Genomic DNA, 14959 nt, shown 5'->3' on the forward strand with positions numbered 1-14959 from the left:
ATCAGGGGTGATTTGGGGGCTCCCCTCGGGTGAGGGGATCAGAGATGATTTGTGGGGGCTGCCCTCGGGTGAGGGGATCAGGTGTGATTTGGGGGCTCCCCTCGGGTGAGGGGATCAGGGGTGATTTGGGGGCTCCCCTCGGGTGAGGGGATCAGGGGTGATTTGGGGGCTCCCCTCGGGTGAGGGGATCAGGGGTGGTTTGGGGGCTCCCCTCGGGTGAGGGGATCAGGGGTGATTTGGGGGCTCCCCTCGGGTGAGGGGATCAGAGATGATTTGTGGGGGCTCCCCTCGGGTGAGGGGATCAGAGATGATTTGGGGGTTCCCCTCGGGTGAGGGGATCAGGGGTGATTTGGGGGCTGCCCTCGGGTGAGGGGATCAGGTGTGATTTGGGGGCTCCCCTCGGGTGAGGGGATCAGGGGTGATTTGGGGGTTCCCCGAGCCGGGACCCCGCGGAGCGCGCCCTGCCCACGCCGCTGTCCGTGGTGCTGAACGCGGCTCCCGGCCCGGGCCCCTCTCGTTTCCTCCGGACGAAACGCGGGATTACGGCTGCAGTAATCGGGGCCGGATTAACTCCCTGGAAACCGGCTGCAATCTGAGCAGCTGTAAATGTCCCCCAAACCGGGATATAGGGCGGGATGATGAAGTGGGGGGGGGGGGGGGGGGGGGGGGGGGAAGAAGAAGAGGGGGGGAAAAAAAAGACGCATCAACCGCCCAGATGCTACGCCGCGATTAGTGGGAGGGAAAATAATCAAGCATCTCATCCGCTGCTTTTGGGAAGGGCTGGGCTGGCTGGGATCCGGCAGCCCCTCCTCTTCCTTCTCCCTCCTCCTCTTCCTCTCCCTCGCTCCCGGCCAGCCGCCTTTCCTCGGAGGGGGCGAGACGCGCGCAGAGCCCGCAGGCCCCCCCGGCCGCAAGCGATGGGCGACATCCCCGGCCTCGTGAAAATCAGCGTCTCCCTCAAGATCCAGCCCAACGACGGGGCCGTGTATTTCAAGGTGGACGGGCAGCGCTTCGGCCAGAACCGCACCATCAAGCTGCTGACCGGGGCCAAATACAAGATCGAGGTGTCGCTCCGACCCGGCACCGTCCAGGCCACGTAAGTGCAGCCGTCCTCCTCAGGGCGGCTCCCCCGGGCCTCCCCTCCCTCCCCGCTGCTTTATTTTTAGACGTTTAATGTTTTTTCCTGGCAGGCTGACAGCGCGGGGGTTCCGTGATTTCTCCCTCCCCGTTTCTGGGTCCCTGGCCAGCTGTTCCCAGTGCTCCGCCTGGCCGGCTCGGGGGGGCGGCCACGCTTGGGAGTCGCTGCCTTCCCTCTCCCTCCCCACCTTCTCCCGGAGCTTTTTCAAGCCCAGCTCCTTTTCTCCCTCCTTCCCCGCGGTTTTCGCTGGAGGAAGAAACCCCTCCTACACAGTGCCCCAGCCTCGCTGCGGCGCGGCAAAGCCGAGACCAGATGGGGAACCAGCTCTGGGTGGAGGCGCAGCCCCGCAGAAGAGCTTCGACTAACCTCTCCCTATCCATTCGAAATCAGATCCCGCCTGCCTCTCCCTGCTACTCCTTCCCTGGGTGACTGCAGAGCCCTGACATATTTCAGGAGCCCCAGTGAGTCAGCAGCACAGGCAGGCCTGCTAAAATCCCTGAAGCTTTTTCCCAGCACAGAGGCTACCAGGCTTGCAAACCCACGTGCTGGCTCCAAATTGCCAAGGAAGGGGGAATTCAGGGCTGAAAGGCTGGATTCTCTCTTTCTGTAGGACCATGGGCATCGGCGGTGTCAATGTCCCACTGGAAGAAAAATCACGGGATGCACAGGTGGCCTCTTACACAGGGATCTACGACACGGAAGGGGTGCCCCATACCAAAAGTGGGGAGAGACAGCCCATCCAAGTCAACATGCAGGTATGTGGTTCTCCAAGCCTGGCACGAGAGGACAAGGGAGGGCAGCAGGGGGTTGACTCCCAGAGAGAGTGTGGTGAAATGTTCCAGGGCAAAGTCTGATCACAGCTGCTGCCTTCCTCTTTGCTTTGTGTCAGTAAGGTCACTGGCCAGAACATAGCTGGAAAATACAAGTCCTGCTGCCTTCTCTCCCAGGAAAACAACAGGGACAAGGAAGAAGGAGGAGGTTTTCTAGAGACCTCTGTCCTGGTTTAGGGGCCTGTCACCCCTGGACAACCTGCAAAACCCTTTGGGGTGCTGCAGCAGAAAGAACTGTGAGCTGAACCTCCCACCCCTTCTACAGGACATAATACATATATCAGGCAGCTCCCAGAGGTTCGTGGCCAGAAATCCAATCCCTTGGCATACAGGGACCCTCTTTTGCCTGGCAGCACCATTTCTTTTAGTGCAGAGCATGCCCCAAGCACAAGGGGTGACTGCTCTCCCCTTCCATCTGTCACCTTCAGCATGCCTGAGGACCTGCCAGAGACTAAAAGCATGCAAGAGAACAACAAGAGAAGGCTGTTTTCTCTCTTTTCCCATATGTTTCCATTATCTGCATCCACGAACCTAAGTTCATATTTAAGTCGATCCTCTCCCCAGTCATAAAGAGAGGCTCCATGGCCCCAAAGTGAGATGACAAAAGCTCCAGCCCACAAGGCAGCAGAGCTGACAGAAGAGCAGCAGGCAGATTTCCACAGGACTCTGGGTGGTATGCTCAGTTTTGGCAGTTTGTTTTCTCCTTCTCCTGACTATAGTTGTGAGAGATTCCTGCTGTTTATTCCATATCTTCTGTACCAAAAAAAGGAATCAGGGCAGTAAGCCATCTTCATCTGAAGCTTTCTTAAGAGTCTGTTCCAGCTTATGCAAGCCCACCAGATTTCAGCATTTTATGACATTTGCTTACAGCACACAAGATTTCATGCTGGTCTTCAGTATTTTTTTTCTGGAATCATAGTTTAGTATAGTAATCCCCTCCTGAGTAAGAACTGTAACATTTCCATTTGGTGTTTCTAATAATTACAGTGTGCCTGACTTAATTTTGGAGACCCACATCACATTACTATTTCATAATCTTATGTTATTAAGACTAGTATGGAGTATTACATTTATCATTTCTATATGCAACCATCTCCTTTTAACACCCAGGAAAACCAAACAGTATTATTTCACAACAAGCTGAACACAACTGCTGGATGCCACTGTTGATCGTTGTACCTTGTAATAGGAGGAGAAAGGACAACATTCCCAAAAAACCATCTGCTTTGATTAAGGCATCCTTATTTTGATGGTCACCTTTACCCTTAAGTGCAGCACTGAAGTGAACTCTGAAAACCTAGAAGTTTAACTTTTCCTTTGGAGGAAACCAAGTCAAATCACGATTGAAATGTAAGGAGAGTCTGATTTTCATTTACAAGCCCTGACATGGTTTGTTGCAGCATCAGAATGAGTAGCCACAATATTTGCCTGAAGAGTTGCTTTTACAGATCAGATCCTGAGATATTAACCATGAAGCTAAGAGGATTTTCAAGCATTAAGCAGGTCCTCAATTCCTTTTAGGAACTGATCTTGATAGATAGGTTGATCAGTAGAGACTTAGATACCCAGAATTGATAGTTTTAAGTATTAAACATAGGCATCTCAATAAGGATTTACATGTTTAACTCATCATTTAGCTGCTTAGCTAAGCAGAGCTGTAAAAGATTTAGGGAACAAGTCTCAGATACCCCAGTCTGAAAACTACTTTGAATACCTACTTTCTGAATCTTCAAAACTGAGCTCATTGCAAATAGCTTTAAATTTTCTTGCTTCCTTCAGCTATGAGGAACTTCTGCTTCCACTTCCTTTTCTAGAAAAGACAGAATCCTGATGCATCCTGCAGTGGTAAGGACAGTATTTGAGGCAGAAAAACTGACTTCACATTAGAAATAGATTGTGAGATCAGTCCTGCATTCAAAAACTAGTCTGATACTGCCCATCTAGTGTCTGAATGACTTATGGTCCATAAAGGTCCATAAGAACTTCCTTCTTATCTGCTTTGAAACTTTAAGCAGATAATTCTTTGTGTTGCTATATTAATTGGCTAGTAGACATGCCAGAGTTTATACATGTTAAACAACAATCCTGTTTCTGAATTCCAGAATCTGATTATCTGTTTCTATTACCTGACTGGTCAATCATGCACACTATCCAGAAACTGATAAACTGTCTGGCAAATGGTGTAAACTAAGTTAGAAGCCTGTTTTTGGGCCTAATTTTATTCTTGATCAGACTAGTCTAAGATTGAATAAAGAAGCTAGAACTCTATTTGCAGTAATAGCTATCAAATCATCTCAGCATGCAAATGTAGAGGGAGTGATTAAATAACTACTCCTACAGCACCAGATGACAGAGAAGAGCAGACAGGGAAATACACTTAACCTGAAGCCTGACCTGCAAAGAGTAGGGCTGTTCTTCCTCCCTGGGGATGCCCATATACAAGCTCAGTGGAGCAGCCAGGATTCAGCTGCAGGAGCCATGGGAATTCAGGGGAGCTCTGAGGATGCAGAATGTTCATCACACCACAAAGCTTCTGTGTATGCTAAGTACTGGGCTGGGGGAGGCACATGGTAGTAGAAAAGCTCTGCAATTAATTTTTTCCTTCTCCTGGAAACCCACAGCAGACAAACTTACTCAGGGTAGCTCAGCAAACTGGGTCATTGAAGGAAAACTAAATTTTCTTTCTTCATCTGTCTTTTTGAAATTCAGATCCTTCATACATTAATGAAATGAAATGCTGCTCCTATGTCATAACACCTTCTACAAATGTTATTAGAAATGCCTTTTCTTCGTTAGTTTCTACTCTGAGCATGGCTGATGCTCCCCCTCTGATGAGTTTTGTGGACTGTGTACATTAATATCCAATGTGCTTAACCTTTACTGTCATGCATTATGAGTGTATCATGTACTATCAAAGATGATTGATTAAAAATAAAATCCCTAATTAAGATTTTAGTTGCTGGGAGAGATAAAATAGCCTGTCCATCTGATTCTTTCCTAGTCAAAGGAAGTGGCAGAAGTGTTTCAGTTACTCCTTCAAGGTAACACTTGTAACTGGAGCTGAATAAAACCCCTCCACTTACAGGACACAGCAACTTCTGCTATTGTCAAGGCTAAATTTAACTTACTACAGTGGGCGGAGGGAAGGTTTAAAGTAATGTCTGCCACACACCAGAACCGTACAAACCACATCTTGTATTGAAAAAACAACAACAAATGTGTCCTTCTGAAAAATCTGAATACAGGAGACTCTGCTTGTAAATCAGGAACAATTTCTCTGTGAAAGGGCTTTCATACTGACTTTGCAAGTGTGATTATAGCAGGCAGATGATCAAAGATCAGCTCCCAGGCACATGATAGGAATGGAAAACAGTCAAGTGAAGAAGCTGTCATTAAAGTGAGTGATGGAAATACTTAAAGGAAAAAAATACAGAAGAATGGCGCCATTCAGTAGCACTAAATTCACTATTTAGTATCTTCTAACAACGTAACACAATCAACAAGCCATACTGGCTTGGGACCAATGGCAATACACACAGGCTTCACACTTGAGATTCTCTGCAATGTCTCAAGGCATAGGAACTCAAATTTTCCATTACCATTTCCATTACCAAAACTGAAATCATAAATTATGCTTGACAACCTCACTGAGGTTTTTCTGATGTTGTACAGGTGTCTAGCAGTGGCTTAAAGAAGAAAAACACCATTATTTTACAGAACATACTATAGCCATAGTCTCCTTCACTTCAAGGCTGCATGCACAGACAATTTAAAGTCAATGTCTCACTACTTCACTTCATTAGAAACTTACCTGGTAAGCACACTGATTATGTCTTTACTAGCTCCTATTACTCAGCTGCACTATCACAGTCCAACTAGCAGTTACAAATATGCACACAGAACTTCCCTTGCTTATGTCTCATTTCAAATGTGGAATAGGATCCCAGGAAAGTAGTAAGAACCACACATCTCAGTCAAGAACACTGCAGACACAAGACTCCAAAATGCAGACACATTAAATGTTTCAGACTAAGAAAAGAAGAATCTTCCCAATCCCAACTGCAGCCTCTAGGTATGGTATAAAGGTAAAGTGATGGTCTGTATCACTGCAGATCACTGGTACATGATCTGCAGTATATACAAGCTGTGTCATCTTAAGAAAGATTATGGCTTTGATTCTTGTTGTTAGTAACATTTATCTGTATGGCAATTTGAATATTTTTACTCCCTCACCTATCCCAGATGTGAGTGCAAGAGAACAGTACATGCAGAATCTGATCCTTCATGTTTTATGTATGGCTGCACATAAAAGACTTTCTGATTGCTAGAGTAGGTTTTACAGGTCTTTGATTTATTGATCTGAGGAACAATAGTCCTTATAGCAAGTGTTTTATGTTCTGCAGTTTCACAAGTGTTATTTCTCAGGATGAGAGAGAAACCAACAAAATAATCAGCTGACTAACACTGGTATTCCCTCTTCCTCACAGTTTAATGACATTGGCGTTTTTGAGACAGTCTGGCAAGTCAAATTCTACAACTACCACAAACGGGATCATTGCCAATGGGGAAACAGCTTTGGCAGTATTGAGTACGAATGCAAACCAAATGAAACACGCAGTCTCATGTGGATCAATAAAGAGACCTTCCACTGAAGAGATGGGAAACCAATACTGCTGGACAATCTCCCTAAAGAGAAATCTACCTTTTAAACCAGCAAGAAGCCTTAACCAAGGCATACTGTAACACTCCTTTGTCCATAAGATTCCAACAACTACATTGTATATACAGGTGGTGCCACTAAAATATTTGCCTATTACTGTATTTTAAGTTTACCACGGCATCTGCAACGTTCTTTATCTGTCACCCTGAGAATACTGAAAGGTTCATGGTAAAGGATATCTGATAGCTGGGTAGAAAGTCATATCATAATACTGTTGTAAGTATTTGGATTATTCTGACTAGATGTAACAACTTTTGTGAAGTGTTTTGCTTCATTGCTTAGAATTTGGATTAACATCACATTGGTGATTTCTGTATTTACATTTGTGTTTGCTTCAAAATTGGTGTGTTCCTTCATGCATTTTGTTGTACTGTCCTCCCAGTGGACACCAAAAATTAAAAATATGGTTATTTGTATGTTTAGCTAAATGGCAGCTAATGCACTGTTGGTATTGTGCTCTCATACCAAGTGATTTGGGAACTCATTCTCCCTTTTGTTAAGTGCTGTAAAATATTCTGTGAAGTTTGCTAATTTACCAAATCTCTCAAAGAGGATTCTTTTTCAAGTTTCCCAGTCTTTGAAATATCATTAGGAAATGGTATAAAACCTGATGAAGGAAGAGCAATAAACCAGTTGTGTTATCCAAGACATCTAACAACATGGCTAAGACCTATCTTAAGATCATACAGTATCCTTGAGAGATACAGCAGCTATACTTAATTTAATTCTTAGAGTAAGAGTTCTGATATTAAACTCCATTTTTATTTTAATAGCATATTGCTGGAATCATTTAAATCTTACAAATCAACATTTTCAAGCCTGACCACTGTATTAATTGACAAGATTTCTGACCAACAAACACTCAGTAGTGTGAAGGACACAGATCCCAGTGCATGTTTATACATGCACTGCACTCTTTCAAATAAAGATAAGCATGTAAGCATTTGCATAGTTATAACTAAAGGTGCTTCATAAACACTAGATCAGTGTTTAACACAAAGAGACAACACAAAACAGACATATCTGTTATTTCAGTAAAGACAGGGAAGCAAGGAAACAACTGCACTTGTCCTGTCCCCAGCTTGGGTTGAAGTAAGCTGCCAGTTCCTGCATATCTGTTATTCCCTGTGTGAATAATTTGTAAATTGTGTATGTAAATGGTAAACATGACTTTTGATCTTTGTAATAAAGGAACTAAACAATTTCTTCTCTACTATGGCCATCTAAATGAGCTGAAAACACTGTATGAAAAAAGGCAGTGGTTTTAGAGAGTCAGACAGCAGAGGGTATGTAGCCAGTGCTTTCTGAGAATACAGTCCAAAGTACCTTATGTTTTTCACTCAAAGCTACTGTTTCTAGGACACACAGATCCACTGTGCTAAAATGCAGATGGTTAATGTAGACCTTATTAACATGCAGTTAGTTCCAGTAATATAGTGTGAAAAGTAAAGATTTAGGACAGAATTGAATTAGCAAAGAAATCTTTTCTTGCACTGAATATTAATAAAAAGGATTTGAGATTGTTGAAAGTTGGAGGTTTCTACAGCCAAAAGAACTGTCAGTGACACTGATGTTATGCACCACTGGAACAGTGAGCTAGCCAGCTGCATCTCCACTCTAAGACAACATTATATGGGCAGATCTTACTGAAATGAAAATCTAGAAATAATCTTCTCCATTAACTTCTTTCCTAGACTTTTCCTAGAGAGAATTCTTCAAAATGAAAAAACTGACCAAACTGAAATCTGCATTTCAGACAGAAGTGCTGTTTACCAGCATTTTGGCAGAAGTTTCTAGATAACATGCTTTAATGATTCTAGACTTATAGTAGTGAATCAGTTCTGTCTCTACATTGCTAGAAAAGTGATTTTATTCTGCAATAATTTATCTACTTTGGTTTATTATGTTTGTACATATGAACACATATGCACACTGGCACACTGGAAGAAATACATGTGACACATAAATCCACAAACTTCTGTCCTAATAAAAAACAAGTAAGACCGACAGTGTCCTAGCTCTCCAGCATTTAAAAAAATGCTGCAATGAATAAATCCAGCTAATCCTGGCACAGGAGGGTTGTTATTCTCAGCCAGCTGGAAGCATACCCTTCCTAAGGCAAATCCTCATGCCCACATTAATGCCAAATAGGGCATGTCTTCACTTACAACCTAGAAGCTCCTGTAGCAATTCAGGTCAGAGGATGCTCAAGAAAAAGACTGCAGATGGAGCAAGATGCTTTTAAAAGGAAGGAGAGAACAGCAAGAGCAACTGTGTTGTACATGTCCCATATCCTGAGACTGAACATTGCTGCCCAGGATTGCAGCACCCCTTTTATAGACAGCAGCAGGGATAGAAAGGATGAGAATGGGTTAATCTCTTCCCTGGGGAAGGTGTAAATGGCATTTATTGGCTCTTATATCCTTCTCCCCTAGGTGAGGTTTAGGCATACAGAAATGTGATTTGAATTATTCTTAATTAGAAGATTATTCACATGATGTTGGTTGAGTATCCATACCAGCAGCTCCACACAGGTAAAGCAAAATAGTCCCATCAGCTTCCTCTTGCTCATCAAGTGCTTTGCTAACAAAGAAAACATTTGCTCCTAGTGAAGGAGACCCAAAACTTCAGCAGTTCCCTGGAAAGAAATGTTTTGAATTTTTTCATTCAGGACAACTCTGTTGAATATTCATGGAATTTGAATCACTACAAAACTGTTGCTGTGACAGTTCAATGCATTATTCAGTCAGCAGCATTTAAATCTCCAGACAAGTTTGTTCTTTACACGGCTTTTTCTAATTAATATTTCCATTTTTATACAGAACTCCATAATTCAGGACACAATACACTAGGATTAAATATATGTGTCAGAAAATGCTGACCATCCAGCTGAAACCACAAAGCACTCATAGCTGGAGGTTTTATAAATGAGAGACTTCAAGATTTTTGTCATGAAGTGTCCAGCTGTCAATTTCATAAGAAAAATGAAATTAACATTCCAAATATTTGTGTCATTTTTTCATCTATATTTAGAGGTAGCAGATAGCTCTTTGATACTGCTGAGTAACAGGACTCAAAAGCAAGTTATTAGTCATGATTATTACAGTTGTGGTCCTGCATAGGGTTTGTATTAGATCATTAGATTTTGCACAATGCTTTGTGTTTAGTGCAGCTACTACAGGCTTTGGTATCTCCTACCCTCTGACAGTATATGAAACAGAAATAATATACCTCAAGTCTCCATGCTCTACTTTCATATGGTAAAGAGGTTTTACTGGCTTCAGCTGAAGCCCTGTCCATTGGTTTGCAAATGCAGTGACCGTTACTGATTCCAGAGTAGCAAAGAATCACAAGACCTCATTTATAAAATGTATAAAAGATGTGAACAGAACTTCTGTACAATAAAAGCATAAGCTTTGTAATACAAGGCTTTTGCATGCCAGCAGAGGTTCTTTTTCACTTAGTTAAGAGCAATGCCCTCACTTGCTATGTAAAATTTTAATGTATGGGCTGTGTGTTCCATTCCTCTAAAGCCTCATGCAAAGCTTTGATTAAATAAGGATGTGGCACGTTGTAAATGCTAACCTCTTTCTGAGATCTGAAACAAACGCTATGACTTTCAAAATTCAAAGCAGCGAATGTTGCCTTAATAGCTACGTTAACCCTGAAGCACAAAGAGCAGTATAATGAGTCCTACAACATCCACGTTTTCCCTTAACTCTGCAAAGCTCCCAAGTGATGACTTGTGAAGTCCCCTTTAGTGCAGCTAATCCAGACCTTTGGCCAGGAGACACACACTCCTGCCCACAGGCCTTCCCTGCTGCATGCTTGGCACCTTTCATCAGCATTCCTTGGACTGCTTCCTTTCCCCCCTCTCCCTGATACCAGGATTTAGGGCTTCAAATCCCTATGAGCCTTGGATTTCAGCCTTAGGAAGACAAGGTGGCATCAAGTTAGGAAGAGACAAAGCAGTTCTCTCTGTGTCATTTCTCTGTCTCTGCTGGAAGGTTTTGTGAGTTCTCCCACTGCAGCCATTGGAGTCTGTAATCTTTTGACCCACAGTGAATTGCACTATGACCACATAGACACAAACACATCTCCACTGGAGACACAGCTTAAAAGCAATGACAGACAGCCTCTCCAACTATTTTTATGCTAAAAAATATTAAATAAAAAATAAATAAATTCATAGCAGCATGTCTGCATTGACCAAGTATAAGGCTCTGATATTCTGTTTGTCCTCACTCAGATAAAACTGAGTCTTGATGCTGCTATCCATGTACAAGTGCTTTGCATGCTCTCTGTAACACCTTTGTTTCCCTCCCCCAGAACAGGCATTCCTACTTCCTTTATTCCAATAGTGAGGAACAGCCTGGTATTCCATCTAGGATCTGCAGCCTTTGAACAATCCTGGGAGAAGAAATAATAAACTATCAGTGGATGATGATGAAGGCAAGAACTGTGCTGGTGGTTAAGTGGACCTTCTGCTCCTTCTCAGCACACTAAAGACAAGGTTGGGAGCCTGCTGTTACAGGAGTGACTGTGACAACACTGTCAGTAATAACCACATGAAGCTACAGTCAATGTGCTACAGGGACCAAATGTTCTCAGAAGTTTGAACTGAATCTTTATGAGTTTACTGTGAAGCCCAGAAGATCTGCAAACAAGTGGCAGTAGTGCAATATCACAACATACCCTCTCTTCTGACTGTGATGGATGGCACCCTCCTGCTCACTAAGTTGCTATGCCAACACATTCACCTAAGGCACTTCCACATTTCAGACTTTCTGAAGAGAACAAGCTGTGGCCAATTCTGTGCATAGAATATATAATCTGAGTTGGTGGCTTTTTTTTTATTTGTTGGTTGTTGGAGTTTTTTTTTAATTAACTGTATAATTTTCACTTCTGGCTTCTGAGACATCTCTGGCTCAATGCTATGCTACAGGTAAGTTGAACAAATGTAGGAAACACCAGGGTAAGAAAACGGAACTGAAGTCATCCCTGTTCAGTATGGAAACTATATGACTACTCTCCAAAAATTTAAAAAGCATTAAAACAAACAAAGAAAAAAGTTATCATGCATCTATTCTGTTCAAGTCTGGCAACATTTTGTGTATCAGGACAAGGTAATAGCCAGATATAAATGTGCTGGTTACCTGATTTTTAAATTCACAATGTTTACACTGAACTTTGCTACCCTTAAGGTAGATAAGAGGTAGATGGGTATGAAAACAGAAGTCCCAAATGCACTTCTGGTACAAAGTTCCACCAAAACACATGGAATAAACAGGAGAGACAAATTTGCCCTAATATGCTAAAATGTGAATGAACTGCCCTTGCTTAAAACAGATCTGTAAGAATTTAGACCTAACAATTTTAATACAGATTAAGTATAATTTAAAGACGTTGAGGAAACACTTCCAGGGAGCTTATTTGTTATAAATACAGTGAAAAGATTTCCTCTACAGATCATTTACCCTATCTTAGAAAATACATTTCTTTTTCTCCAGGGAGCAAGAACTAACATTTTGCACTTGGAAACAGGTACAGAATCATTTGTAGAATGAACTTACAGAGCTGAAAAATTTCTTGCAGGATTTTTTGTGGTTTTTTTTCTTTTAATAAAAGCAGCTATCAATTTTGACTTCTTTCTGCTTCAGCCCTGCAATGCCAGCAGCAGCTCTGAAACACAAATAAGCAAGCAAAGAAGGAATGCTGCCATATACTTAGCTCCAGAACCGAGAGATGTTCCAACAGCTCAAGAAAAGGAGATTATTTGCCACCTTGCAGTCTGCCCTTTATTCTTGGAGAACCACGACTAGGACAGCTAAATACACAATTTTGTCTTTATACTCCATTCTACAAATCCATGAGGAATCATGTCTTAATCTGAGACACCAGCTTCCATCCAGATGTCTAAAGGGAAAACATTGGAGGGGCATGGGCTTCGAGTCATGAAGGAGACAGAAGAATCTCAGAGTGTGCTTTTGATGCACAGGCACTGGGGGAAACAGTCACTAGGAGTCTCCATATGAAAGTGTAACAATAGCAGAGAACTCCCAAGACATCTCTTTTGGTAGTCTCCATCTCAGCCAACTTTAATGCTTCTCAGTTTTGCTAGAAAGTCTGTTCCTAACCTGAAAAATCTCCTACTGAACTCCCCATGGCTTTTATTGCTAAGTAGCTTTAAGCTTCTGGCTCGCTAAACTCAGTGTCTTTCAGTAACTTTCCACAGATTCATACAAATCTCAAACTTCTCAGGTTTCACATCCTGTCATTGCCTACCTACATCCCCTCTCTCTCATCTTTCATCTGTAATGGAGAGACAGAAAAGCCTTTCTCTTCTCTCAGCATTTGCTGTTCAATCTACTACTCGTTTTCCTTGAAAGCTCTGGAGTAAGTGGCTATTTACAAAATACAAGGCCCCCAATCATTCAGTAACTTTTAATGTAATAATCCAAGAGGGTGGGAGAAGCAGTACCATGTTAGATGGTATGGAATAAGCAAGGAAGCCCTTATACCTCCAACACAGAGGGCATAGCAACTGAGTACATCATTACTCTGTGGAGCAGCACTCCTCAAGACATCAGAGGAGGTACTCCAAGTAGAAGTTGGCACAGCTCAGCTAAGCCAAGCATGTTGCTCATGTTGCTGAACAATATTCAAGCTAGTTTTATACTACATAACAAAGAATTTCAATTGAGGAGAAAAAAGGGTGGAATCAGTTTTAGCCCATCTCCTTCTCACCTCCTGGGCTTTTATTAAAATGGAAATGAAAAATTAAACGTGACAATGGTCTTTAGGATGCAGTGAAAAAAAATTGGGTTAACTGTCAAATCTCAGACCAGCTCTGAGTTTCCTGTTGTTTATTGCAGAATTGTTGTTTAATGCAGAATTCCTGGAAGGAGGACAAGGCTTTAGTACAATCTGCAATAGGTGATGCAAACCAGTGTTTTAAGTTACTTCAAGAACATCAGAAGATGTCTCTGAAATAGTTTCAACCATAGTCTACAAGTTTTCAGACAAGATTTCATTTAAAGTGAGCAGGTACAAATTATTAGTCATTCCAGTCAAGAGTAAATGTCCAGCTCTGGTAAGTTTTCTCCTCTGTATTTTTATCATTATTTCAATTCCCACAGCTGCAGTAAAAGAAAATTAACTGCCGAGGATTCAGAGATTTACAGCCACTTCTTCCAGGTCACAGTTGCTCTGCAGAAATCACTGCCATATGAATACTAAAAACAGTAAAACTTTTATTTTACTTGTGTTCTCTTAGTGAATCATGATGAACCATGGGACTTATAAAGACTAATTTCCTGTGATTTTCTGTTGATTCCCTGGTGTTATAACATTACGGTTCAACTCATGATGCAGCCCCTCTATCATTATGGGCACTAATTTCATCCAGTGTACTGTGTTTAGATTTGTACTTTCATAAAACTAAAGCAACTCAGTAGGGGCCCTCAGCCCCTCTTTTGATTTTCATAAAAAACTTTCAATATTGGGGGTGGAGGCGTGCAGAGAAAGGAGAAGAGCAATACAAAGTGCGCTCAACATGAGCTTCAATTTCTTAAGAAACCAGACAAAAATTGCCGTAGGGAAAAAAGCAGCGATCAGAAATACTCCAGACAATCAGTAGATGGAGCTACTAACAGGAAATACAGAACCCTAGAATTGGTTTGGTTGCAAAAGACCTTTAAGATGATCGAGTCCGGTTGTTAACTGTGCCAAGTGCACCGCTGAACCAAGTGCCCAGGTGCCACATTCACACATCTTGATCCCTCCAGGCACGGTGGCTCATATGCCAGGAAGGAATTCGCAATCCCAGGAGCCATTAGTGAGCTGTAAACGACAACTAAAAGCCTCCCTATCCCCATCAGAGCTGCACAGACCACTTCTCCTCCCACACGAACACGGCTGTCTTGCAGAACCCAGAGCATGGGTTACATGCAAAAGGGACTCCCCTCTGCTATTGTTGATTTTCTTTTAATCCAAACTGGCACCTGAAGAGCAGCAGCCAGCGAGTGTTCTGTGGTGCAGAAGGAGATCAGAGAGGTCCAAGGGGGCTCACACAGCACCGATCCTCACTGATAAGGCACTTCTGCCAACATCTATCATGACCTTGACTTGAGCCTTTGTTGCATGCACAGCCTCGTGAAAATTTCTGCTTGCCCCCAAGTCCGGAATTTGCATTTCTTGACATGCACAAGCATTAGGACTGTTCACCCAAATTATAACACCTTCACAGTTCTCATAACTGAGTATAATACT

General features: G+C 42.6%; 1 protein-coding gene across 2 annotated transcripts; it reads left to right on the forward strand.

The window, feature by feature from the left end:
• The first annotated feature begins 830 nt into the window (after positions 1-830).
• On the forward strand, positions 831-11464 carry CNRIP1 (cannabinoid receptor interacting protein 1). 2 transcript variants are annotated; one of them, XM_005525419.3, is made up of 3 exons: positions 831-1096; positions 1749-1893; positions 6456-7892. In XM_005525419.3, exons 1-3 carry the CDS (start codon positions 918-920, stop codon positions 6618-6620), a joined length of 489 nt encoding a protein of 162 aa, XP_005525476.1. In that variant the 5' UTR covers positions 831-917; the 3' UTR covers positions 6621-7892. The 2 variants fall into 2 exon arrangements, with proteins under 2 accessions (XP_005525476.1, XP_014110096.1); XM_014254621.2 differs by lacking the exon at positions 6456-7892 and adding an exon at positions 11018-11464 and having other exon boundaries at positions 846-1096.
• The last annotated feature ends 3495 nt before the right edge of the window (positions 11465-14959 follow it).

Source organism: Pseudopodoces humilis, chromosome 3 (genome assembly GCF_049639895.1).
Source record: "Pseudopodoces humilis isolate 2021_Gansu_Grassland_sample_001 chromosome 3, ASM4963989v1, whole genome shotgun sequence".
In the NCBI taxonomy this organism is placed as follows: Eukaryota; Metazoa; Chordata; class Aves; order Passeriformes; family Paridae; genus Pseudopodoces; species Pseudopodoces humilis.

Bases quoted from the DNA above. Each gene is read 5' to 3' on its own strand.
- CNRIP1 (XM_005525419.3), top strand. From the start codon at position 918: ATGGGCGACATCCCCGGCCTCGTGAAAATCAGCGTCTCCCTCAAGATC. The intron at 1,097-1,748 runs GTAAGTGCAGCC...CTCTTTCTGTAG, and splicing joins CCCGGCACCGTCCAGGCCAC to GACCATGGGCATCGGCGGTG. The intron at 1,894-6,455 runs GTATGTGGTTCT...TCTTCCTCACAG, and splicing joins CCATCCAAGTCAACATGCAG to TTTAATGACATTGGCGTTTT.